The sequence below is a fragment of the Lindgomyces ingoldianus genome (assembly GCF_010093535.1).
Source record: "Lindgomyces ingoldianus strain ATCC 200398 unplaced genomic scaffold BDR25scaffold_4, whole genome shotgun sequence".
In the NCBI taxonomy this organism is placed as follows: domain Eukaryota; kingdom Fungi; phylum Ascomycota; class Dothideomycetes; order Pleosporales; family Lindgomycetaceae; genus Lindgomyces; species Lindgomyces ingoldianus.
This window is the reverse complement of record NW_022985165.1, coordinates 1326304-1353982: the sequence shown is the minus strand read 5'-3', so window position 1 is coordinate 1353982 and position 27679 is coordinate 1326304. Positions and strand designations below refer to the sequence as shown.

Below are 27679 nucleotides of genomic sequence, written 5' to 3'. Positions count from 1 at the left end.
TACGTATACCCAACGTAGCACACAGATTGTAATGCAAATGAACATCTATCGATCTGACTTCGATCATCTCTTCCAAGGCACGAATGCAATCAACCAGAGCAAAATCTTGTTCTCAAAGGTAGATGAGGTGTAAGGACAGTTGCCTTGTTTGGAGAGTGAAACTATTCCAATTGATGTTGGACCTGTTGGGGATGTCTACCCCTGGTTCACATTGATCACTCGTACGGAAATTTTGTCTATTATATGTGCGGAGGAAGTTTAGATACCTGCCTAAACATGGTAGTGCAGACTTAACTCAATTCAACTTGAAGATTATAATACGAAGACACAGAGTATAATGTACCTGGGATCCAGACTATTAGGATATCCAGGCAGCCACAGGATCCGAAACTCGTTTCCAGCCCGAGTGACTATCGAAGACCCAGAAAGAAGTCGATCCACCAAACTTTTCTACACTATGATACGACGCCCAGAAATGCACCAAAACGCTCACTCACTCGCTCGCTCGCTTCATTAACCATGCAATTGCAAGATGCACCCAAAACCCAAACCACAAACATCAGAACCCCGACCCACATGCTCAATCAGAATCCAAATGGAATGCATCTATCCTCACACAGCCTCCCAGCCTTGTTTCCGACTCTGCGCATCCCCCTGCACACTCGTATTCGCCGTTAAATCCCCCCTCTCATCCCCCAATCGCGCAGCCACAGAAACAGAATCAATCCTTATCTCTGCCTTCCCGATTCGATCTACATCTTCTTCGCTCCCATCATCCCTTCCTCCCGCTTTCCCAACCTCTTTTAAACTCAATGTCTTCACAAAACTGGGGCGACTACCCATTCCATCCCCTGAAAATAAGCCGAGTCGTCGTAGCAGGTTCTGCGCGGGCGATTTTAGACATGGCATGCATGCCGCGATAATACCGACGAGTTCTTCGAGCTTGGCCCACATGGAGGGTTTGACGGTGGCTTGCATAGGGTCGCCTTGGCCGAGGGAATTAAAGGTTGTCATTTTGGCGCCCGCAATGCCCGTGGCGAGGAGGCCGGTGGCCATGAGGCAGCCGATGAGGATTTTTTCAGAAAGCGGGCGGTTGAGAGAGCGGACGAGTTTTATCGGCATGAGGGCGAGGATAAGGTCCATGGTTGTGTAGAAGGCTACAAGGTATTAGAAGCTAGAATGAGAGTATGGGTGCATATGAGAGTGTGGAAAAGGGTGGAGAGTGAGGTATGTGAAATTGTTCATGCATGCGTACCGGAAGAAAACCAGCCATAATCGATGATAGCTTTAACAGGCCAACATTTCGCATCGGGGACGATATCCCAAAACGAGCGCAACGGACGACATTGGAAGAATTGGACGATGAGCCAACCAAAGGATGTGAGCAACTGGAAAGTGATCAATGTATACAATGGAACCCTCCATTTCCACTCCATCCCGAATCGTAGGAGTGAACATGCCACTGATATCCGGACCATGGCAATGGTGATGACCCAAATGGTCTGATTTGCAAATTGCAGTTTCATTATCTGCGTGTATTGGGAGGGTGTGAGGGCGAGGTATGGATGACCCCATCCATAGGAGGTGGATGCTCCGACGATGAACATGTTGGAGAATGAGAGGACCTGGTAATTGTTAGCCACTAAGTTGGGTTTCTGGGATCCCATGAGGAGAGGATTGAACACACCTCTGCGATGACGATGAGATAGTCATCCAGACCCATATGATTTGTTCGAGATAGACGCGTCCATATCCTCGCCGTGCAAAGACTTAACGCAAGAGCCGCCAGAATCGAGCAAGGTATCAGGTACACGGGCGCGACATTCGAGTCCAGGACCGGGGTGCCGGGAGTAGCCATAGTCACACGGCAGTCTGCGGGAGCGAAAGACGGAAGAAAGGGAAGTTGAGTCGCTGGACACAAACCCGGCGGGAGCTTGCGACTGTCCTTGTCCCCTTGATATATGGTCTCGTCGGGCCGCGATTCACAGGCGCGTTGAACCGCACCTGAGACTCAATTTTTAGCTTCGCGAGGAACCGGTTCAAGCTCCCCCGAGCAGCTTTCCCCCTTTCTGGACACTCGAGATGGATTGCCGTTACGCCATTCGCGGGCAGGCCAGCACAAGAGCAATGCGCGAGACCGAGCATCTAAACATCCGGGGATGGTGGCGTGCGCTCCAGGGTCGTGACAGCTAGCGGAGGGTGTTCTCCCGTCTTCAGCGAAAATGTCCTTTCCTAGCGCTCGTCTAGCTCCCATGTTCCTGACTCAAGGGGTATCAACGCCAGTCAATCATCAGAAAATACGGAGATCCAATTGCGACTGCTCCCCGAAGCGTTCTCGCTGGGCTTCAGGTGCAGCATCAACCAAGGTATAATATGACTCGATATCAACAACAGGTCATACGATGGCATTCAAGTAATATTAGGCAGGGAATACCCGTGGATCACGATGCGCACAATCGAGCCAGGACCACGCGGTCCGCGACTTTCGAGTGCGGTTGTGGATGCGGTTTGACCTGGAAGTGGCTTGGGCACGCCGACGCACAAGCACGCCCAAGCTCGGCAAAGGAAACGTCAGGGTCAAAAGCAGCCTGCTCCCCACATGCCCGGTTCCGGGGCGCCGCCACGAACTAAAAAGGCTGAAGGCGAACGAGCTGGGGCGTGAGGCGATTGGTCAGCTGTCTTTTGCCGCGAGTGTTACAAAACCTTATTTTCAGGTCTGGTGTGTCATGTTGGCCAGTAAGTTACGAATCCCAGTTTCGGACCAAAGTCATGAAGGTTTATCCTGGCGAAGCCACTGGTTTGAGAAGTTATCCAGTTCTTTTAACAGCTACAAATCCGACAGGATTCAGAGATTTGAGCATGTGGAAGCTGAATAGCCATCTTGGCAGGATATGTAGTAAGTGGAAGAGTCAGGCCGAGGTGTTGCCACTGAGTTCGCCGTGGTAAATAGAGTTTCAACACCTCCACTTCAGAATTGCAATGTTTCTGAACCCTCGCTCTCGCATTTCGCTTGATAGACTATGCAGTAGCGCAAAGGTTGAACCCCCCATTGACGCATCCAACACCTCGACCTCAACGCAATAGAGATATTCCTTGTCCTCAAAGATGGCGTGTTCGTGTCAGGAGAGCCGTAGATTCGCTGCGCTCTCTTCTTACATGATTCTTCTCAATTACAGCTACCCCGGCATCGCCCTCTCGACAGACGATGACCCCCTTGCCCTCGACCCCTTTCTCGCCAGCCCGGTTCGGTGAAGGTTCAATGAGGAAAGCCTCCAGTCTCCATAACGACCTATTTGCCTGGGTCTACTCAAGCGTTCTCCCCTAGGTAGAGTTCCACACGTCGTCAACGCCGAACGTCAGACTCAGGTACAGCTAGAGCTCTAGACTCTCTGGTAGCTAGGGATACGACCACCTGCTGGAGACGGAAGTGTCATCAAAGACAACTCATCCAACAGATTGGATAAGCAATGAACAGAGTCGCAGCGGATCCAAAAAAATACCCGAGGAAGCGCATAATGAGCGAGTGTGATAGATCTATTCTGCTAAATCCAATTAAGGTCTTTATCCAAGAAAGAAGCAATCCAAGAAGCATCAAACCCGGAATGTAGCAATGGGGACAAGACAGAATAGAAAGATACACCTCAGCCTCGAACGCTGGTTGAGTAACGAGCTGATCGATGTGTCGATTGCAAATACCGAACGGCCCTGGTAGCGTTGGTGCCAATCTACATTACCCTCCAGGGCGACTCCTTCGCAAAAGAACAGAGCATTAGTGGGAACTGGGAACTTCCTCAAGCCTATCGAATCTGGGCGTTAACTGGCTTTAGAATGGTGCTGGACCCTTCCACTCTTTCCATCATGCTCTCTCATGTCGATTTGTCCTCTAAGAATCTTAATCATTTCGAATGGCCATCGCATTCGTGCGATCCTGAGCTAGGTCTCCCGCTCGGCAAACAAGCATGCTTGTACCTGTGCTTCTGCTAGTTCCGAATACCTAGTGGTCGCGGGGAGAGTGACAAGAAATCTCGGTTGAAGCAAATGACAGAAAAATATCATCAAGATACCGCTCGCGATGGGGCTTACATTAAGTCAAAGAGCACGGGCGAAAAGGCGCTGTTGTATCTCGCCTTTAACCCCCTGGGATCACGATATCTCTTTGGGCGGTGATATATGGTCCAGGTATATAGGAGCACGGTGCTTTTGGGATAAACTGATTTCCTCTAGATCGCTGGGTTTGTTGGAATGAGCACAGAAAAACTACTGCATAATCGACGCTGTCTGTATGGTTCTTATTGCAATAAGATCTGAATGCTGATTTGTTGAGTAGCGCCTTTTTAACACCACCAACCATGAACGTACTGGCTAAGGGGGCCATGTCCTTGCGAGGCAGTCATTCACCGGCATCCTACTTGAAGCCGATCCTCGATATTTTTGATAAAGCCGCCATAAGTCACGGAAAGATGTCGATGAAAGCGCCTCACTCGAGCTCTTCATAATGGCGACAGCTTCTGAAGGATCCCGATGAAATCAACCAGGTTCGATACAGGACCTGTGAGGTCCATAAACTCTCAACTAAATTTTAGAGCTGGCTTGACCAAGGAGTGATCTAAGCTATCGATACAAAAGCCGAAGGTGATGGTGAGCGTGTTATTCAAGGAGCATTGTCTTGCTTAGGTTTGTGGATTATGTGGACTCTACTGCTTTTGCAGTCATCGTACCATGCTTTCATCATACCGGTGGCCACGCAGTCGAGTATCTTGGTGTATCCCCTGACGGCCTTATGACTTCACCACATGGTGGCAATGCGACGATGTTTTCTCCTGCGCACGGCAAATATCAGTCCATAATCCCTCAGGATATGATCATACAGGAAAACTTCTCGCTAAAGATCACGGTAAAATCTCGACATGGTGTCTCTTCCCGCAAATGCTGTCCGCCTTTTGATTAACATGCGCTTTCGGCCTGAGAAGATTGTGAATGGCAGACCGCAAGATGTCTTTCTATTCCTGGATCTGAATTATGACATTGAGCTGGCGTCCAGCTAGAGCTTGCCACATGAGGCTAACGGCTACTCACCTGAGTTAGAGCTGAAGCAATATGCCATGGCGTGGAAAGGCTCGGCGATGAATATCACCCACACAATGTGAACAAGTCCCAACTTTCCATGGAAGTTTTAGTTAAGTCCTCTTGGACGTAACTTGAGCAATCAATCAGAAGTACCAAGAGTGGGGTCTTAACCGCAAACTCGTCATCCAGGACGAAGAGAAGAACGACCGGATGCACCAATGCAAATAAAAAAACACACTGAGACTTGTCGTACACGAATACGATCTTACTACCCCTTCTTAGGACTTGTGTGAGAAACACGGATCATGAAAATGATATACCAAAAATGTCTGGGCTCCAAGCGAGAAGGCGGCCACCGAAATGAATCTAGCGACATCGGAAAGCTTTTGATGAGATGCGAGCTGCGCACACAGTCGGATGAAAGAAGCAAAGACGCCAAATGCAGCGAAGATATAGTTAGATTAGGCCTTGTTTAGGTAAGCAGCGAGCTTCAAAATATGGTTACACTCGAGCTTAATTTGAGTGGAATCCTCCGAAACTCTCCGTCGACCCTTTTTAAGTTTTGCTTGTTCGGCTCGGGTTGTAAGAGGGTAACAATTACAGATGCTAGCAGGGAATGATATTTCCGGAGATCCGTCATGGGAGTTTGATGCTCATAGACCCAGACCATTGGGATGCTTGGCGTTTACATCCCAGACCCCCGGCTTATCGATATTATATAGAGTTCCACATGTGCATCTTTCAAGAGCGGCATGCGTAGGACTCTCCCAAACAATCCGAAAGAATGCCCTGCAACCGGAAACTGCTGTAGCTCTATCTCATTATTTCTGCCCTTATCTCTCCCGACTGGAAACGAACCCAAGGAGGTGTAACCTTTTCCAACATATGCCTAGATTCGAGATTTTTTGGCCCAAGTGGCTGCAAATTTCCGTCTTGTGGTGTTGTCTATTTGCTGCGCTGCCCAATACACTTACCTAAATTCTGCGATCCAGAACCTCTTGCTCCATTTAAGGAAACCTCCCGCCGCATTCACGTTACACTTGAGTGCTAGAGACAGGGAATAGGCAGGGCACGTGACGAATACATAACACATAAGCACATGAGCACCTTCTGAGGTTTGCTAGTAACACCGATTACAATCATAGCCCGGAAGTTAGGCTAAAGACCAGTGAAGCCCTAGAAGGAATATACACACTCTTTGGACCAACCCGTGCCACTAACACTATCGACACGTTCGTTCATGGCGACTTATATGAATTCCGAGGATTCCTTTGACTAAAAGACTAGACTGGCTTAATAGACCCGGAAGGTTCATCTCTTCTCTACTGACCCACTATCATCAAATCCGAAATCTGGGAGGACTTCGAGTGCTGCCAAATGGGGGTCAAATCCACTGTGGCCCCACCGCTACGAAGGATCTGAGCTTCGCCCCAATCCTACAGGAGTCGACATTCGCGAGGCTCCGACGGACAGCAAGGAATCATTTTCCCTTGCCAGCCAAATTTGGAGACCATTGGCAGACTGTTTCCCTCAACTGCCGCGTAAATGGCAGAGTCCATCTGAATTAGTTGCGAGGCATAATTCATGTTGCATGATGCGCCGCTCAGTTATCTACATTGTGTAGGCCTCAGTGGTTCCGAGATTCTACAATCGTTACTACCTAAATTATAAGGATGTTTTCCTGTTCGCTCCCGTCGGTGCATCTCGAAGTTCATCTCCGCATCGCGAAGTCCGTGCCAAGGAGCGCCACAAGCTCAGAGAACCTATCGAAACGGATCATGGCCCCTCACAGCCCTACCGTCTGGACAGAGCAGACTTGTTTCAAGCCCGGCTATCAGCAAAGAGGTCGCTTCTCTACCTGTCACAGGATAGTCAATCAGAGGTACTTTTTTCGTGGAGCCGAGAGTGTGGCGAAGTATCGCGCAATTCATTTCGAAAGTCCGCGGGATAGAAGACCAAGTTTCATGTGCTTCAAGGCACAGAAGATGGGAATCTGAAGGCTGCTGATACGTAGCCCTCCTACATATTCCTCGTACATCCTTCAAGTTCGTTTAAAGGAGCATTTCAGCGAATAAATTAATGTAATGTCCCGCCGCGCGACCACTAACCACTCTGTCTAAGACATCTCATTTTGCTTGCCTCGCTCCTGTATTCGAAATGCCATGGCTCTTAGCACATTTGATCCAAAAACACAATGGAAGATTGACCACGCAGGGGCAATAGACAAATCCACTTTTCAGGTATCATCTTCCCAGGAATTTTGTCTACATGGATGGCTAACGAAATCCTTCTCACAGATCTTGCTTTTCATTCTCTTGGCTATCGCATGTGTCTTCTCTCTCTCGCGCCTCGGATTCCGCCTTCATCATGAACGCAGACTTTTCCTCGACGATTATCTCATTCTATTCGCAACCATCTGCCTCATCATCGAAACAGTATGCATTCACCACTTCAGCGATCGAATCTATTTCGTCGAATCTGCTTCCACAAATTGGGAAGTCATGCTTCTATTGGCTCCTGGAATTGGTAACACAGCTTTCCAACAAGACTTCAGCACCTGGGGACCAGCCTGGATAAATGGCTATCTGAGCGTTGGATGGATTGCGATTTTCATGGTTAAGTTTTCTTTCTTGGTATTGTTTTGGCGAATGGTGAGGAATGTGACAAAAAGGCTTACAATCTGGTATTGGGTTACCGTCGCCGTGACGGCGGCCTCTGGGATTGTGGTTGTGTTGGAGGCATTCATTTTGTGTCCGCATGTTGGCAAAGCTGCTGGTACGTTTGAGCTGGAGCTTTCCTTTTCCGTACCCTTTTCCCCTTGGAGAGATCGCAAGTCTGACAGCTTCTGTTTTGCACAGCAAAATGCTACCCACAAAAGAACTATAGCTTCAGCCTTGGAATCGGCATCATGGTCCAATGTCTCGACATTATCACAGACCTCATGAGTAAGCACTTCTACCTTGCCCTCACTTTACCGCAATTACTGACCCCAATCTAGTCATCAGCATTCCCCTCATCCTTCTGCGTATGTCCCAACTCCGCATCAGCCACAAAGTCCGGATCGCGCTCGTCCTCTGCCTCTCCGGGATCCAAATCATCCTCAGCACCACTAGAATCGCCGGTGGCATTCATCGCAACATCACTGGGCAGCTCGAATTCAGCATCGTCTGGATTACATTTCTTCTGCACGCTGAAGCATCAGTTGCAGTAATGACCGGCAGCATCCCAGCCCTGCACGCTATGTACAGCGTCCAACAACGGCGCCGCACCATCCCAGCCCCAGACGACCATGGCGGCGCGCAGCGAGATCTCGACAGCAGCGTTCGCTTCCACACACGTGTGATAGGTACACTCCACGTCCAGCGTAAATCCTCATTCAAGCTCCCGCCAGACCCGTGCACCGCGCCCGAAAACCTCGTCAGACATTCTATCTTCGCACTACGTTCTTTCAACTTCAAATCCCGCGACCGGGACCGCAGTTCCTCCACATCTTCGCCTATTCCGCGTTCAGGGATCCGCAGGACGGAGAGCTCAAATAGTTCAATCATTGCGCCGTCAGAGGCTTATCATAATTTTCGGAAGGAGGAGAGGAATCAGATTAGGGTTACTTATGAGTGTACGGTTTTGAGTGAGGAGGCGAGTGTGGATGGGGATGCAGATGGAGAAGGGGGAAGCGAGATTGGGATTATGCCGCAGACGTGGGGTGATGGGGTGTTGACTGGGCTGGGGAAGGTTAAGGGGGATGGGGAGGTTTGAAAGGACGGGAGTAAGGGGATTTTTCGATGGCTGGTTGGAGTGTTAGGTTGGGTTAGGTTGGATTGAGAATGAGGTTATTTACGGCCGGCTTTATGACGGTATGGTATGGTGGTTTTAGTTACATAGACGTCTTTCTATAATGTATTGTATAAGTACTGGTCGCGCGTCCGAGACAGCGCATCTATACGAACCCGGACTTCCGCACGTCGGATACCCAAAGCTGTGCCTAGAACCCCGTCACAAATAACTCGGACTCGGATTTCGCGTGCCATCCGCCTCTTCTTCGGCTCCGAACTTTGCTCTGCACTTTTTTGCTCCGAGACTGACTATTCTATCCTCTCGGCGTCCCGCTCAAGCCCTTGCCCCCGTCCAATCCGCCATCTCAACCCGACACGGATAGCCATCGGCAGGATGTGTCCCCGCCTTTTCAGTCTGATATGCACGCTCTCCATTTACCGTCTTCAGCGGCTCCTTCAACACACCTACACTCTTTAATCCCCTCTTCACCCAACTTTCCTCCGCTGCATTCCTCGCATCAAATTCATCGTAGACAGGCCGGATATCAAAAAGCCTTGCCGTAAGCACTAAGACAATCCGCATCTCATTGTACACAAGCGTTTGTCCGATGCAATTCCTCGGTCCTTGTTCGAAGGGCCGATAGGCTGCAGGATTGGGATAGAGCGGGTGGTCGGGTGAGACGAGAAACCGCTCTGGGAGGAATTCCGTTGCGCGAGGCCAAATGCGAGGGTTTAGGTGCACGGCTTGGTGCACGATTGTCGCACCGACGTGGTCCATGGGGTACGAGTTGTTGAGCTGGTCGGTAACGACGATGCCAGGCTGCCCGGAACGCATTGTCGCGGCTGGAGAGAAGAGGCGGAGGGTTTCTTTTATTACGGCGAGGGTGTAGGGACATTGGTTTAAGAGCGCGGGGTTTTGTTTGAGGAGAGCGGAGGCAGCGGATGGGTTGGATCCAAAGATGGCGTCGTGTTCAGTGCGGAGAGTGGCGAGGGCGGAGGGGTGCTTCGAAAGCATGTGGTAGGTGTATACGATGCTGGAGGAAGTGGTGTCGTTGCCTGCAAAGAGAAAGAGGCGGATTTGGTATGTGGCGTATTGTGCGAAATGGGAGTCGAGTTTAGTCATTGTGGAGATGTCGCGGTCTTGGTTTGAGGCGATGTAGGCTTCGAGCGCGAGGGTGATGACGGATTTTCCACGACCTGTTGGGGTTGATTTCTCCGTGGTCATTTTTTCTTCTCGGAGCTCGGTGAAGCGTTGATCGAGTTCTTTACGGATGTATGTGTTCATCACGTGGCTATTGTATTTTTGGATGAATGGGCGAGCGGGATGCATGAGGATGCGTGGGTCCCAGAAAGAGTGCCATCGCGTTATGTAGCCGAGGGCTGTTGCGAGTGGATTTTCTTTGCGCTGGTAGTCGAGATCTGCATCTCTGTGCGTCTGTGTCAGTTCTTTTTTTCTCTTAGCACAATTAGAGAACTTACAGAGTGACTTTAATAATAATATCCATCGTCAACCTAGTGGTTAAATCATCCAAGCAAAACATTTCCTTCCCCTCTACCTTCTCCCTCAACCTCTCACAAAACACGTTTACATAATCAACAATATGCGGTACATTCTCCATCATACTCCCTGCGCTAAACCCAGGATTAAACAAGCTCCTCCACACCTTCCACTCTTTGCCACTCATGCTAATCAGATTCGGGCCTCCAGCCACCGGCTTCATCATCTTCAAATGCATACTCGTCTTGGGGAGATTATACTTCGTCGAGATCTGCACAGCGGTGTCGGGAGAATACACCATTAGCAGCGGGGGATACACGGGCCAGAAATCCATGAGGAAGACCTCGGTGTCGGCGTATTCCTTGCAAAGATCCGCCATGGCGAGATTCACGTTAGCGTCGGGTGGGATTTTGTCGACGTATTTTTGAAGCACCAGTAGGTGGCCTGTTAGCCAGGACCATTCTTTTGGCATCGGCTGATGGACCAGTTAGATGATAGACAATATGGGAAATTGGTGGAATCAGACAATGCCTTGTTTCCGTAACTGATTGATCTTTGAGCGGTGTTGGTAGACGGTGTTGGCGAGGTAGGCGAGACCTGATAGCAGGCCGATGCCGATGCTTGAAAGGATGGTTGTCCAAGCCATTTTCATGGTTGTGATGGTAGCAATTGAACAGGATATGGCAAGAAATTGTTGCGGTTAAAGGAAATTGAAGCTTAAAAGGAAGGAAATGAAGGGAAGATGGGAAGATGACATAGAAGCATTGAAATCTGTGGACCCCAAACCGCAAGCGTCCGTGCCCCAATCCCTGTAGGCTGTAGCCCGCGAGCACGGGCCACATATTATCACGTGATATAATTGTTCATATAGGAATTATCCTTCATGGGGCGTCAGGGATCGCTAGTCTCTGAGAAAGCTTATCATTTTTATGCAATGTCTCTGTCTTGGCGCCGATGGCGCAGAACAAATTATCGAAGCGAATTTCGCTGCGGAGGCGGAGTGTTTCCTCCTGCAGTAGTGCTATGCACATCGGTCACCGAGACCTCCACAAATAATTATGTGCCTGTCCTGCCTCAACACTTCGAAAATATGTCCTCCCAAAAATCTGGAACGTCAATTCGCGCACTATTTCATAGTTTAAAAAGGAACGAACTGAAGCTCATCCAGTCGAGACATCCAGGGCCTCCTCCAGAACCGTTTCTAGAGTTATGTCACAACCCTATTCTCACATCCTAAAATGCTCAATGTGTCCTCCCCTCAGTCTCTCCGGTGCCAATTGAGCGATGCTGCAGCACCACCCGATGTCCCGCCGGCAATGCCAAACGAAGAAGAAAGCCCGCAACTCCTCCAATATGTTGCGGCTCTTCGCTATGTGCGCTGCGTGCCGCTGCTATGCTGGATGTGTGGCCCATAGTTTTGAAACATGTTCCCTCTAAAAAAGTTCAGCGATATGGAAATGTGTATAGAGAAGAACGACTTACCAGAAAACGCTTCTCGTGATGTTGGCCCGGATACTGATGTCGACTTCTTGATGTGTGCGTGGTAGTCGGTTTCGATAAGGTCAAGGTCAGAGTCTTGAGAGAGTGCGGAGGAGGATTTAGTCGTTGCTTTCGCTTTGTCGGCACCGAACATAGTGCGCAAGCCGGTGAGAGTTGCCCCAGGGATCTTAATCCCAAGTCGGCGCTTCCATTCGACGCCTTTCTCATTCTCTCCGGAATCTGGGGTGTGAGCATGGTGAGACGGACCTCGCCCGAAAATCCTGGCGAAGTATGAATGCAGTTTGTCGGAAACCTCGTTGGAGCCAACAAGGGTAGAGCGATAAACGGTGATGGACCCCATGATGACACCAATACAAGCCTCGGCATGAAGCCAGAAGACTTGCCACGGATAGTCGAGAGCATTCCCGTAGTACAAACCGGATGCTCGAATGATGGAACAGGCGATCATGAAGACGGAAAGGCAGAGGAAGACGCCCAAGCCGATCTTGGTGATTAGGCGCATTTGCGATTGGCGGAGGATGAGGATTGGGATGCTCACGACTATAATCGGTTAGGTGTTGAAGGGACATAAATAAGGAGGTGGGCTTACTCATGATATCACAAAGCGCATCGAGCACGGGACAGATCCAGAAAAGTACCAAGAGCGCCGACTTCGAAGCGGGTAGAACGGGGAAGCATTTTGCTGGCAGGAAGTTAGCAATCACGAATGCCTCCGCACATGTGACTTGTTATTACTTACCAGCCGCTTTTCCTACGTGCGGGCAAGTGATGAGTTGCTCTCCGATGACTAAAAACAGCCACGAAACGACGGAGAAAGCGATGGCAAGCCAGTAGTAGTAGACGATGCTTCTCGCCATGGCCCGAAGCAAGGGATAGAAGAAGGCGAAGTAGCACCACTTGACCGCAAATATGGCGGTCCAGAGGAAGGGTAGATAGGCAAGCTGCCACTTTGACTGTTGGAACAACTCATCCATCTGCTCAAAGGCGAGGAGGGATGCAACTGGGTCTTGTCGCAGAACCGAGAATTCGAGGTAAATCATGTGGATACGTTTGTAGAGAATCGCGGTCCCTCCCACTAAGGAGGTGAGTGCGAAGATAAGAAAGGCATCGTCGAGATAAAGACGCCGCCGTGAGAAGAGTCGGATAAAGATGCGGCCTGTGCAAGTCAAGGCGGCAAGTCCGAAGAGAACACCAATTGCTATCTAAGCCCATTCATGAGGACTGAGGGCCGATAGTTGAGCATATTGAGATCACTGACCTTAAAATCGTGGGCCGTTATGCGTCCAGTGTTTTCAATGCTCCATTCTGTCTCAGCGATTTGCTCTGGTGTGAGTGCCATTGCCATTGCAGTAACATTCACTCCAGCCATGCCGCTCATGTCGGTAGGCGCCATTCTGCCTTCGCCTGTCTAGTAGATCGGGCTGGGGAAATGCCGCAAAGAAGGGGACAAATCGCAGTCTGTAGGGAGCAGATGCAACAGAGCAGAAATCGAAAGACAAGAGCATTCACTTGATTCTAGAGCCACACTCTTAAGTGTAGTACGAGAGATGATATAACACGTACGGCCCAGCCATCCCCAGAGCGAAGCGTGTTAATTCACGTGAATACCAAGATCTGACATGCTTGCTTTTGCAGAGCAAATGGAAGGCCACCAAAGCTAGTGTGGCCATCGGGGTTTAACTGTCGAACCATGTTGAAGATCCAGTCGGCGAGCAGTGTGGGGGCGAGGGGGAATTGGCTCTCAGCAATAGGTTTAGTGAAGACGAGCAGATTAGCCTTCCTTTCCAGGAAGAAGGGGGCTAGTCCTAATTAGGAATGATTACGTAACAGCTCGCTTACGCGCACAGCCGCCACAATAAACAATCTAACCAACCCAGCTTCACATCTCCTCCTGCCACGCCCACCAACCCACCTAACCAGGGCAGTGCGACCTTACTAGCTAATCCTAAACTACTAAGAACACTACAGGTACACATCTTACCCTATCTGCATGTTTTAGGTTAAAATCTAATTAAAACAGCTTCTAACACTCTCTACTTACTTTTAATGTAGTAAATTACATTTAATAATGCTATAATAACACTAAATAATAACTAGTTATAACTTAATAATAAGCCTTTATTACTAAAAATTAATACTAAAGTTATTATTAATTTTTAAAGTAAAGGCCTAACTAGAAGCTAGAACCTCTTAGCTAAAAAAGCTAGTGCTAATAGTAATAGTAAGTTTTACCTTACACATGTTATAATTTAGAGCTAATTAGAAAAAATAAAAGCGCTAGATAATAATAAACTTACTTTATTAAATAATATATTATTAAAACTTACTTTTTTACTTTCTATACTTAATATGTCTTAACTAGAAGACATATAGTCTTACCTAAGTCTAATAGCATTACAGGCAGGACTAAACTAGACAGTGCCTGCCCACGCCTTTAGCTAGACTAGACTAGACAGCTTATAGGGCAGCTAAGATTAGAGCTAGTAATAGTATAATAAAAGTGTAAGTAAATCTAAATTAATCTAAATTAATATAACTTAAAAAAAAATTAGACTAATAATATTTTTTTATAGCTTACTTTTACTTATATTTAATCTATATCTAGCTATAAAGAACATTAGTAGTAATTTGCCTATTAGCTAAGTTATAGACTATATCTGCTACTATAAGGTCTATATCTGCAGGCCTAGAGTTAATATCTGTAGGCTTAGAGTCTGTACTAGAACACCTAGTAGCCTTAACATAAAGCACCTCTGTTTGCTCTAGGCAGACTGTACCCTTTCTAGTAGCAGTTTATGCCACTATATTCCTAGTATAGACATTACAGATATAGCATAGGTTAGGCCTTACCTGCTCTAACTCTAATTATTTTACTTTATTAGATAGATCTAGCTAAAGCTAGGTTAAAGCTAACTAAAAGTAAAAAAAAAAAAAAGATTATACTTTAGCTTAAACTTTTAAGTAGTAAATCTAAGTAGTTTAACTTTTCTATAGAAAACACTAATTTATATAAAATTATTAATTTAAAGCTGCTATATAAAAGGGTCTAGACTACTATAAAAATAATAAGACTTTTTAGGCGCCTAATAAACTTTAAGTTTATAAAAGATTTAAACATAAAAGTTATAATAGCTTATTTAAAGTTAGTTAAGATGTAAATAAATTAAATTATTATAGTATATATATAAGTTAATTCTTTTTAGAATAGCTTTAACTTAGTTTTAATTAAAGTTACACACCTTAAAGTAGCTAAGGCACTAGTAGCCTTTATAGTAGGTTAGATCTTATAAGATTCTTACTAAAAATGCTTAAAAAAAATAGTAAGTTTATTTACTATGTATATATCTTTAACTATTTTAGCTATAGTTATGCAAATTATTACTATAGTGTAAAAAGTAAAAGTTATAATTTTTAAAGTAAGTTATTTTTTTTTTAAATAAAATATACCTAGATACTAACATATATTAGTAGATTAAACTAAATTTATTAAATAAAATAAAGTTTATTAGCTAAAAAAGAAAAAGGTAATGCTTAAAGATATTACTACCTCTCTAAAGAGCATCCCTACTCTGTAGAAGGGTCTAGCTGTGCTAACATCTACCCTAACACTAAAAAGGCCTAGATTAGCTTTAACTAAGGTAGATCTAAGCTCTTAAAAAGCTACTTTAGTTCTAATTTATAACAAACCTACTGTTCCTTATAATCTAGTTATAGCCTTTATAATTAACTTATTTAGTTACTAAGTTCTAAAGACTAGGGCCTAGCTTATATAGCAAAATATGTACATAGCCTTACTAATTATAATTAAGTTATTTTAAGAAGTAATCTTTATAAATAATAAATTACTATAGTTTTAGTTTAGTTAAGTCTAAAACTAAATTAAAAATATAATAAAACTTATAATAAATAAGTGCATAGAACTTAGTAAAGTAATATAGTCCCTATTATTTTAGTTTAACATAGTAGTAGACATTAGCATAGCTTTTAATGCTAAAAAAAGCCTAGCTAATAGTAATAAAAAAGAGGTAAAAAGGCCTATAAATAACACTAACATAGCTAAAAGTTAATCTAAAGAAGATAAGGACCTAGAAAATACTAATAATAAAAAGTTTATAGCTGCTAATAATATAAAAGTTTCTACTAACACTTTTTTAAGTTTTAACCTTTTATTTATTAAAAAAGTTAAGACCTAATTAGCTATAAAATAATCTTATAATAAACACTTAATCTAGTTAAAGTTAAGTAATATTAAAAAAAAAAAAGTTAAGACTATAGCAAATAATTTAGGCTACACTAATATAACTATCCCTATAAAAGGCACACTAAAAAAAAAAAAATTTTTTAAAAAGTGTAAGCATAAGTTTAATAATTATTAGTATCTTTTTTAAACTAATTAAAGTAGACTCTAAAAGCATTAGGTAGAGTTAGTAGAGTTACTTTTAGTTTACTAGGTTTAGATAGTTAGTTTATTTTCTAGATAGATGTAAGTTAGTGTGGCAGCAGTTTACTTTAGCACTACACCTACTAACGCTTTTTTTGCTAGAGTTAATAGATTAACTTTATAATAATATACCTACTATATAAAAAACAGCGTTTATAATCTTATAATAAGTAGCTAATATAATTAAATTATAGGCTACACATAACTATTCTTATAATAGATATAAAGTAAATTAGTAGCTATACATTATTAAAACTTTTAAAAAAATAATGCTAAAGCTTAAGACCTTAAACACCTATAAACTTTTTTAACTTTTTAAAGTAAGTAGTATCTTTATTAATCTAATTAGTAAAATGTTTTTTCTACTTTTAATATTAATTATTTACCTTTCTTTTTTAACTAGACTAGTGCTAATAAGCCTAATCTATGCGCCTAATTGCCTAATAACAGATCTACACTAATTAGAGATCCTGTAACATGCTACTATTATAGTAGCTTATAAAAAAAAAAAAAGTAAGACTAGATATTAACTTTATTAAAAGTAAAAAAGTATTTTTATACTTTAGCTTATAATTTTCTAGTAATAACTAAAAATATTATGCTAATAAATAACATATAAAGCATTTAAAATTATAATAAATTTAGAGTATAATTAAAAAAAATTAAAAACTAGTTAAGATAACATACTTAATAAGCATTAAGCTAAACTTAATAAAAAGAGTTCTTTAATGTGTACTATTCTTCTAACCTTACACGCCTATACCTTAGCTAAAAAGTATGCTAGAAATAAAAGTTAAGCTTAAAATATAAGTCTTCTAGTTTAACTACTTTAGTATTATAAAACATAAGCTTTAAAAGCTTTATGTTATAGTTCTATATATAAGGTAGATAGAATTAGGTAGCATCTAGTAGATTACCTACTACCTAACTATAAACTAGTCTATTCTAGAGCAGCCACTCCTAGACAACAGTAGAGGGGAACCACATCTAGGACTAAAGCCGCCCTAGATAGGGCAGGTAGAGGCTGTAGTAATAGCCTTACTAATGCTAATTTATTACACTTTTATTATTAATAAAAGGCTAGTCTAGGTTATAGTTAAAGTTAAAAAAAAAATATTATACTTAAGCAAAATAGTAAAAAAATAATAAAGGTTCTAGTCTTATAAGAAAATTAGCTTATATAATAAAGTAGCATAAAAGTAGCTTATGTTAAAGTAGGTGTAGCTAATACTTCTTTTCTTTTATCTAGTTAGACTATAATTAATACAGGTAAAGTAAGTAGTTATAATATAATACTAATTAAGCATTTTTTAAATAAATGTTTGCTACTTAATACTTAGCATAATAGCTATAGGCCTAATAAGCTCTTTATGTACAAAAGGGTTAAAAGGCAAAATAGCCCTAGTAGATGTGTACATAAAAAGTAACATAGTAAGTAGATAAAAGGCAAAATAATAAAAAGTATAATATAGTAGGTAAAAAGTAAAAAGAAAGTATTATAGCAGATTAAAAGAAATTAAACTTAATTTAAAAAGGCTAAGGCTAGATCTATTATTACATAAAGCTAAAACTAGATTTCTAGAGGCACTGCCTAAAATAGAATAGCGCAGGACTAATATAATTATAATAAAAGCAGACGTTACTAATAAAGCAAATATAGTAGTAGGGCAGAAATGTACATGCACTGTACAAAGCAGTCTATAAAATAACCTTAGGATATATAATATTAACTACCTTACCTATTAAACTAGGCAGAATTAGAATAGAGATGCTAGATACAGTAGTAACACATAAAAGGGCTATATATAACTAGCTATAAGTAAAGACAGGATGTTATAAGTTAACACTAATAATCTTAAGCAACTAACTTTATAACTTGTTAATAGACATAGTAAAATAAAGTTAAACTAAAATTTAATACTAAATAATTAAAAAAAGTAAAGCATTATTATTCTTAGACACTAACTTTATATGTGTAATTATTTAGATCTAACTATTAAACTTACTGCTAAGTATTCTACTAATAAAAAAAGGCGCTATCTAGCTAATAGCAGTAACTACAAGACATGTGCTATTACATAATCCTTACCCTAGATCTAAATTACACAAGAGCATAATAGAAACACTAACCTTTAGTTATAAAGTAGACAAAGAAAGGCTAAGTAAATTAAAGCTTTAAAGTAAGTCTTTTAGTAGTTAATTAATTTTATTTAAAAAAAATTAGTAAACTTTATTAGTAAAGTAGAATTCTATTATAACACTTTTAAAGCGCTTAAATAAAAAGTTATTTAAAAAATTAATAGTGTTATTTTAAACTGCTAATATACACCTTTACTTTAATAAAAAAGTATAAACTTCTAAGTTAGTAGGTTTCTAGAGTAGATTAAGTAGATAAATATAAGAATAGAATGCAGATACAGACTAAAACTGCTAGATTTTAGAAAGAAGTGTAATAGACTTTTTATTACACCTAGCTAAGTCTAATATCTACTAAGCATATTCTTAGTTAGCAGGTCTCTACCTTATTTTTATATTCTCTGTTAGCTATAAAATAGTAAAGTATAGCTATAAATAAAAGTTTTAAAGGTAAGCTTATATAGTCTATAACCTCTTACTACACAAAACAACAAAAAAGATCTAGGCAAAGTCCCCTTCTAACAGCACTAGAATACCTCTAAATAGGAAGTTATTCTTTATAATATTTTATAGTGTATAGTTAACTACTTTAAAGTAGTACTAGTGCTACATTAAGACTTTATCCTATATAATTAAATCTGTCTAATAAATAAGGTCTGTAGTAGAAGAGTCTACATATATAAAGTAAGTAGATCTATCTTTAATATTAATAAGTATTTTAAACTAATAATAAGCAGTGCAGCTACTAGGAAGAAGAAGCGCAGCAATACTAAATAATGCTACGCATAAAATAATCTTATATTAGGTCTAAAGATAAGTGTAAATAGTCTTATATAAAAAGGTCTTTCTAGTTCTACTAAAGCTTTAAATAAAGTAGTAACTAAATTATAGTATAGTAAAAATAGACTAAGTAATAGCATAAAAAACTTTTAGTTAAGCCTTATTTAGCTTATTATACATATTAGTATAATTAAAATCTTACTTTATAGTATTATAATTAAGCTGCTTAGCAACTAATAGATTAACAGCTTTTTACACCTAATATCTTTATAGCATAGGCATATTAAAATTAGAAAGGTTTTTTCTAAATAACTTAAGCATAGCCTAGTTAATTAGCTATAAGCATAAATCTTTTATAAAATTAGTAATGCTAAAAGGCAACACTATTTATTCTAAGTAAAAGGGCAGGTTGTTAAATAAATATTAAAAGAACTTATTTTATAACACTATAAAATTACCTACATTTCTAAAAACTAGGGCCTAAAGAAAGACATAATGTAACTTAAAAGTAAGTGCTAAATGCTAAAGCTTAAAAAATATATACTACTATAATTTATTTTTAACTAAGAAATTAAAAGCTAAACAAGCGTTTTTAAAAGTAAGTTAGATCTAACTATTAACTATATAAAAATGTTTAAAACTAATTACACCTAAGATTTATATAAAAAGCATCTTAAAATAAAAACACTTTTTAAAGAAAAAACTACAAAAGTAGACATAACTAATAAAGTACTAATTATGTTAGAACTAAGTCTATTTACTACTATCTTTCTCTAGATTTTAATAATACTAGGTTAAAAAGTTTTAGTAAAAAAGATTACACTTATTTACATAAAAAGCATTATACTTTAACTATTTTATTAATAATAATTTTTTCTATTTAACTATAATCTCTACCTATTTAGCACTATTTTTATTATAAAAGGTAACTATATGCTGTTTTAGTAAATGCACTACTAATTAAATAATAAAAAGCTTTTCTTTATAAACTTTAAACTCTATTAATTACTAAATAGCCTTAGTTAGTCTAATATAGCACATGTTTAGATACTAGGCAACTTTGTCTTTTTACTAGATATAGATAACAACCTAATTAGTGCCCTTATAAATATACTTATGTATATATTTAACTAACTTTATAAAGGCATAGACTTTTACATTAACATGTGCGTTATACTTACATAAAAAGTATAAACTATAAGGCACTACTTAGTAATTATTAACTATAATGTTTTAACTATAACACTTTATAACCTAAGTTAAACTAGGTTAACACTAATATATAGAATAACTGTTTTTACTAACTAGAGTTTTATTAGTGTATTTTTTTAGGAATTGCTTCTAACAGGTTGCTTAGAGAGAACGCTCTGTAGTCTACATACAGGGCATGCTAGGATTTAAGGTTCTACATAGCTTATAAACTATAGTAGTTTTAATAATGTTACTTAAAACTTTATTTAGATTTTAAGCCTTTATAAAAAGCTTAGCTTATATAACCTAATTAATAAAGTTTAGATTAAAAAACTAATTATAGTAATTATAATATAAAAAAAGTAAAATATAAGCATAAAGTAAACTCTACTTTTAGTACTTAATAGTATACATAATACTAGTATACTAGCTAAATACATAGTTAGTCTAAAGGTCTATAAAAAGGGAGTTAAGACACAGCTTAAAAACGCGCGCAACTAGATCTAGCTAATCTAATAGCTAAAAGGACGTACTAATCTCCTGCTTTAACTCTAGCTATTTAGAATTAGCAGTAAAAGTAATAAATAAAGTAGGTTAACTAAGCTTTTAAATAATAGCTATAAAGTTTTAATAACACTATGTAATAAAGCAACTACTACTAATATAACTTAAAAAAAAAATAGTCTAAATTTTAACTAAATTAGCCTAAAAGTTATCCTAATCTAATGCATTACACACTTTTTAATATAAATTAGCATATAACTATCCTTAATTTACTATAATTTACTATAACTTCTTTTATTTACACTAAGCTTAGTAGTTAACAATAAATTACTAAAATAATAGACTATAATTAAAAGGCATAATAAGACTACTACGCTAGAGAAATAAGTAGAATTAGTAATACTTAGAATTAGTTAGAGTATTCTAGGTGTAAGACATGTATAAAGTACATAGCTATAAACTATAGTAAAACCTAAGGGTACTCTATAAAAACATTAAAACATAGTAGAAAGGCTAATATGCTGCATGTGTATGTTTAATTCTTTAGTATAAAAACTAATAGTGTCTTAGATTAAAGCTAAGTTAGTAGTAAAAAATAAAATCTTAGTTATAATCTTTAACTAGCTTATTATAAACTAAAGTAGTAATTTTCTTAGTAATAAGCAGGTTTTTTTAACATTAATTAGCCCTAGCCTATATAATTAACTATAGTTATAGATTAAAAGTAATTTATAATTTTTTATTTTACTTATAAGCTTACTGTAACTGCTTATATACAGTTTTATATATTTTAATTTAAAGATTATTATAATTTATCTTAACTATTTATAGCAGCTGTGTAAGTATAGTTAGATTAAAACTACTATTAGCCTAATGCCCTATACGCGCACTGTTAGCCTAGGCAGGATTATAAAAGTACAGCTATGTGTAGAAAAAAACGTCCCTTTTAGTAGGCTTTAATAAGCTGTGTATATAGTACATCTTTCTTATAATTTAAAAAACTTTTATGCTTATACTACACACACTTTAATTTATTTATTTATAGTTAGCTAATGTAAAAGCTAAGGCTATATTATATAATTAAAAATGCTTTTAAAAAGATCTACTAAGTAAGTGCCTACCTTATAAAAAATAACACAGAAATAAAGGTAGATCTAGAAAAGTTAGAAGGTTAATATTACTTATTAGGCAATATATAGAGTACTAAGAAGAATCTGCCTAACTCTTATTAACTTACTTCTTAGGCTAGTAAAAAGCACTGTAGTTAAGATAGCTACTTATAAAATTCTACATTAAACTAAAGTTAATAAGAGTAATATAGTCTATAGTAGTAATAATATATACCTTTAGTAAATTATTTTATAAAAAACTAGCTTTTAGTTACTCTTAATCTCTACGCATAAATAAGAATAAAGTAGGCTAATCTAAAGTGTATTAAGAGGGTAAAAATTAGACAGGTTTTTATAAAGTTAGCTGTATATTATAATAATATATACATATAAACAGTGTAAAAGAAGTAAAAGTTAGTGTAAAAAACTTAGAAAAAGTTAATTATATATTATAATAGATCTAGATAGATAGCATAAAAAAAGTAAAAAAAGGTGTAAAAGTCTTAAAAAGGTTTTAATATATATAAAATAATTAATTAAGCACTAGTGTTTTACTTAATGCAGTGTCACACCTAGCATGTGCAGGTTAGCCCTAGCATAGACCTAATTAGACTGTAGTAGTGCAAGCTTAAACATGTTTTAAAAGTTATATATTAGAGTTAATATTAGCTAATAGCTAACACGCCTAGATAAAACTAGATATAAGTGCTAAAAAATATAATAATTATAATAAAGTAATATACTGCACAGCTATATCTATTACACTAGTAATAAGAAGCTCTAACTTTATTAATAGAGAAGTTAAAAAGAGGTCTATAGTTATTATAAACTAGGCAGAAAGTAGGTAATAAGTCTATATAGCAATAATATAAAAAGATAACACTATATAATAAAAAAGAGAGAACAGGTTAAAAAAAAAAAGTACTAATTAAAAAAAGTTAAAGTAGATTAAAGATAGATTAACTTTAAGTAAATTAAAATCCTACTTATTAAAATAAAGTGTAGTAAGGCCTATGCTACACTAAATAAATTTATTTTTTTAAAGTTTTTAAAAGTATAACTCTTTTTAAAACAGCATTCTTATTAAGTTTAAAAAAAAACTTAATTAAGCTAAAAACTTTTAAAAAAAAATTTTATATAAAAAAAAATTTAAGCTATTTAAACTTATTATTCTAAGTAATAAAACGCCTTTAAGCTCTTACCCCCTATGTAATAGTTTATAGTATGTAAATATACTTTTAATTTTAATATAATTAGTATAGCTTTATAGCTTAAAGAAAAAAGAAAATAGTTAAAAGTGTTTTATATTAGGCTAATATTATATTAAGTGTAATTTTAAGGCCTTTATAATTCTTTATAAAAGTTAGTAAATAACATAAGATAACCTAATACACTTATATATATTATAAATAGCTATAATACAGTAGCTTACTATAACTTATTATTATTATAAAGTAAAGTTAACTAAGGCTATAAAGGTATTAAAGCAGATAATGTCTAGTTAGAAAAGATTAGAACAGGTTAGAGCAGATATAAAGCTAAAGCCTAAAGTTGCACTACTATTTTGCTTAACTAGGGGGAGATCCTTTAGAACCCCCTTTTTACCTACAGTAGGCTTTACTTAGAAGGTCTTAGCAGAGCTAATTACATTTAGCAGGAAAAATTACACTGTAGAAGTAATTTTTATACTCCTAACTATGCAGTAGTTAATTATAATAGGAAAAAAAGAAGACTAGATTAAGCATATAGCATAGCAGAATAATTACTTAAAGCTTAAAAATAAACAGTAACGCAGCTTTTTAGTTACTAATTTTCTACTAATTAAATTAATAGCTGGCTTATATCCGGACCAATAGGAGAGAGGGCTTGGCGGTAGAGATAGTGTAATATTTGATGATGATTGAACTTAGTGATCTGACATGTGTGTCAAGCGCACGTGTTTCGCGGGGTAAGACCTGGTGTCCGGAAACGGCTAACCAAGTTGCCTAAATGCCTATCTAAGAATAAGCGCAACATACATCGTGAACAGTATTTCCACCGTCACCGCCTCGCTGAAGTCTAAAACAACGATAATGTCTACTGAAACAGAGATCGCAGGGCATAAACTGACGGATGAAGCAGGCACCCATGACAGGCACCCATGAAGGATTCCCTCCCGTTTCTATTCATGAATCTTGCTTCTATACGAGCCTATAGCCGGAGTTACCCGCAATACATTGGCTGATTTGGTTGATTTCCGTTCTTCCTGAGCGTTGTTCTAAGCCGCCACAACTTCGTCAAGAAAACTGGGACCTCCAGCGGGAGGATGAATAGCATTACGATTGGCGACTGTGGCTGCATGTGGCTGCTGAGTCACTTAGCGAGCTAGCTTCAGAATGAATTAGATAATTGTCGGAGTCCGACATCGCCTCTTCTCAGATCATAACGGGTGCGGCGGAGTGAATGCAGAAGCGCCAATGCCTCACCTTGCCTCTCGAATCTAGTTGCCTGAAGCTTCGGCGACGTTGGGGCTTGCGCCCCTTCCACTTCCCGTTCATGCATCAAGCACTGCTAACTAGGGGCACGGTTGCGGCTTTGATACCTTGCTTCTCTCGTAGAGATGGGGGTTCGAACCTTGGGGCTCACTTTTCTTAGCTCGACATCTCACTACAGCATCATCTTTCGAGGGCGGCATCCTCGGAATGTGGACGTTCTTGGATGTAACTGGAGGAATGAGTGGCGAACTGTCTCAACCCGGTCCATGTTTCCGATTCGATATTCCGAGTGTCAGACTTAGATGGTCGAACGATGATATGGACACCAGTTGCATGTGGAACATCGAAGGGGCTGCCTTCCAGGGGCCGAAGCTTCCTCAAAAACTCCCATAAACTACAATATAACATTTAAATATAATGTCTGCGGGTAGTATTTTCCATAAAATTCTTGAACCACGAGCACTCCACTTCTTCCGGAGACCAACATCATGTTGTATTCCAGCATGTCCTATAGTTTCAGCCAGAACTTTTCGTCGCTCACTGAGAACGTTTCACTATTCAAAGATCACCTGGTTCATACTGTACTTCCGCTTGAAGCGTGTGATGTACCACACAATGAATACTTCCCATTGTACGTCGCAGCTGCGACACTAGTCACTTCCTTAATTCATTATGGATTGACCGTTCTTTCTTTCTCTGCTTCGGGAAATTCCCAAACGACGGGCAAGCGTCCTCCGCTGGTACCACACTGGATACCTTTTCTAGGAAGCATACCTCTTGACTTCTGGTGGAACCCACGAAAATTCGTTTTGTCGTCGAGGTAAGTACGTCCGCAAATTAGACTCGCTCAGGGCACTAACCTGAGATCTAGATATGTATTCTGGAGTCCGCATCCAATTAAAGTACGTCTTGCATTTGGGGACTTCTACATTCTCCAAGGTGCAAAAAATATCCTTGCACTCTTCAAGCAACACGCCCTCTCTGCATTCGTTCTACACGGATCTCTACTCCGTTACGTCTTTAGACTCCCAGAAGCTGCAGCCGGTGTTTACTCCAAAGACGACTCGGGAGAGCACCCAAAGCCACATGCGGATAGCAAAGTCGAACCTCGCAACCGCGTGGACTTTCTTACGCGCTCATCCTTCCAACGTTTCCTTACTGGTCCGGGTTTCGCTCCGTTTTCCAAACGTTTCGTGCGCAGTGTCACCCACCGCTTCCAGTCCCTTGATGTCGGAAATGACTGGACGCAATGGAACAACCTTGCCGATCTCTTCCACCACGATCTGACGAGCTGCGCAATCGATGCCATGTGCGGGCCCAAACTTCTAGAACGCCACCCCAACTTCACTAAGGACTTCTGGGTCATGGATCATAATGTTATGGCTCTATTTACCTGCACTGCAAGATTTCTAGTCCCGAGCGCCTACCGCGCTCGTGATCGCTGCCTGGCAGCAGTGAAAGACTGGCACTGTTGGGCACGAGAGAACTTCGACCCTGCATCCATTGGTTCCGACGGTGACGATCCGTTCTGGGGAACAAAGTTTTTCCGAGAGAGACAAGATATGTTTTATAGCATGGACGGATTTAATGCCGACGCAGTAGCATCTCAAGAACTTGCTTTCATTTGGGGGTGAGTACATTTTCGTATCATTGCCGAACCATGCTAATGCCGGCATTCTCAGCGGCAACACAAACGCCATCATATCAGCATTCTGGTGCACGCTCGAAGCCTTCCGCGACCCAGACCTCCTCCGTGACGTCCGTGTGGAGGTCAATTCATGCATCAAATCCCACACCACCGACGACTTGACTTTCGACATAGACTGTCTTCTCCGGCAACCCATTCTCCAGGCTATATATGCCGAAACATTACGCCTCCGGGTAAACGGGTTTTTAGTTCGTTGTCCACTCAAAAGCGACCTGAAAATCCACGATTACACAATCCCAAAGAACCACTTCGTCCTTACAAGTTCAACTCCTGGCCACATGGACCCAGAAATCTGGTCCACTGGCACAAACGCCGCTCATCCACCAGAGAAATTCTGGCCCGGGCGATTCTTGAAGCAGAGTCCCAACCCCTGCTCCACTGCCACTCATTCCATCACACAATTCTCTCTCTACGGAACCGAAGGCTCCTGGATGCCTTACGGTGGGGGCACTCATACCTGTCCTGGCAAGAACTTCGCTAAGCTGGAAATCCTTCTCAGCATGGCTCTTATGGTCACGCTGTATGATGTTGAGATTCTGGCAAGTGAGGCGGATATGGAGATGAGTACGAGGAATTTTGGGTTTGGGACGCTGAGTCCAAAGGGGAAGATTCCGGTGAGGGTGAGGAGGAGGCGGATAGGCGGGCTGTGAAGGGGCAAGGGAGCTGTTTAATATTAATCTGTAAGTCTGATGTTTTTTTTGTAATGGATGGAATCGTATAGGAGAGGGAAGGTTCACGAAATTCCGGGTACTCTGTTGTCGCGATTTAGAAATTCTCCTTTGTACTTTGGATCTATAATATCGAAGACAAGTTGGAAACTATAAACCTAAATTCCAAGTTACGCGTAAATCATGAGATTTGTTCATTTCATAATCTATCTTCTGGCAGAAATACAACCCATCAACATCTCATGTCATTGCTCAAAGGCTTGAAACTAAAGCCCTCTACTTCTCATCTTCAAAATGTGCTACGAACCTCTAAATTTGCCTCTACTACTGACTTCCCCCTCCGATCCCGATCCGGATTCGCTGGCTCTAAATCACCGTGGCGTTCCTGAGCTCGCAGAGATTCACCCACAAAACTTGCTCCACCCTGTATTCTTACTCGGCCCGAACCAACCCCTCGGCCTTAAAAGCTAGACTCTGAAGCTGGAGCCAGAAACTGTAATGTGCCTTGGGCCTCGATCACCAGTTACTCCCGCACAGACTCCTCGGCAACTAAAAATCCCCGGATATAAGATTGACGATGAAACTGTTGGTGGCGGTATACGCCATTGTTTCAAAATACGATATGATGGAACGGATATAGCTATGTTCGGGGAATACCTTCTGCGTGGAGGAAAGGCTGAATTTCATGGGCAATGACGATGTTCCATCTTGATCAGTTTTCCAAATTTGTTGGAGATAGTGGCGCAGGTATTGCGTTTGTGTTGCTTGCAGACATATGTATTGGTTTCTGTACTTCGCCTCACTTCCCATGAGAAAATACTGCACGCCGC

At 40.3% G+C, this 27679-nt stretch overlaps 5 protein-coding genes across 5 annotated transcripts; 2 read left to right on the top strand and 3 right to left on the bottom strand.

Moving 5' to 3' along the window:
* Window positions 1-468: 468 nt before the first annotated feature.
* Window positions 469-1858, bottom strand: BDR25DRAFT_339869 (uncharacterized protein; the record flags this gene model as incomplete). The annotated part of the gene is made up of 3 exons (XM_033693443.1): window positions 469-1157; window positions 1256-1625; window positions 1688-1858. The coding sequence occupies 3 exons, from the start codon at window positions 1856-1858 to the stop codon at window positions 613-615; spliced, it is 1086 nt and encodes a 361-aa protein (XP_033552772.1). The 3' UTR covers window positions 469-612.
* A 5371-nt stretch (window positions 1859-7229) lies between these two features.
* On the top strand, window positions 7230-8322 carry BDR25DRAFT_212315 (uncharacterized protein; the record flags this gene model as incomplete). The annotated part of the gene is made up of 4 exons (XM_033684715.1): window positions 7230-7307; window positions 7365-7842; window positions 7926-8012; window positions 8066-8322. Coding segments are annotated over 4 exons (900 nt in total), but the record flags the coding sequence as incomplete, so codon positions are not given.
* Window positions 8323-8966: 644 nt separating this feature from the next.
* Window positions 8967-11054, bottom strand: BDR25DRAFT_300821 (cytochrome P450). Its single transcript, XM_033689450.1, has 3 exons — window positions 10865-11054; window positions 10320-10813; window positions 8967-10267 (listed from the first exon to the last, which is right to left on the bottom strand). The coding sequence occupies exons 1-3, from the start codon at window positions 10982-10984 to the stop codon at window positions 9175-9177; spliced, it is 1707 nt and encodes a 568-aa protein (XP_033552770.1). The 5' UTR covers window positions 10985-11054; the 3' UTR covers window positions 8967-9174.
* A 335-nt stretch (window positions 11055-11389) lies between these two features.
* Window positions 11390-13364, bottom strand: BDR25DRAFT_253574 (uncharacterized protein). Its single transcript, XM_033686247.1, has 5 exons — window positions 13097-13364; window positions 12578-13040; window positions 12428-12520; window positions 11821-12378; window positions 11390-11771 (listed from the first exon to the last, which is right to left on the bottom strand). The coding sequence occupies exons 1-5, from the start codon at window positions 13229-13231 to the stop codon at window positions 11581-11583; spliced, it is 1440 nt and encodes a 479-aa protein (XP_033552769.1). The 5' UTR covers window positions 13232-13364; the 3' UTR covers window positions 11390-11580.
* Window positions 13365-24867: 11503 nt separating this feature from the next.
* On the top strand, window positions 24868-26928 carry BDR25DRAFT_379540 (cytochrome P450). Its single transcript, XM_033697614.1, has 3 exons — window positions 24868-25293; window positions 25345-26103; window positions 26156-26928. The coding sequence occupies exons 1-3, from the start codon at window positions 24962-24964 to the stop codon at window positions 26829-26831; spliced, it is 1767 nt and encodes a 588-aa protein (XP_033552768.1). The 5' UTR covers window positions 24868-24961; the 3' UTR covers window positions 26832-26928.
* The last annotated feature ends 751 nt before the right edge of the window (window positions 26929-27679 follow it).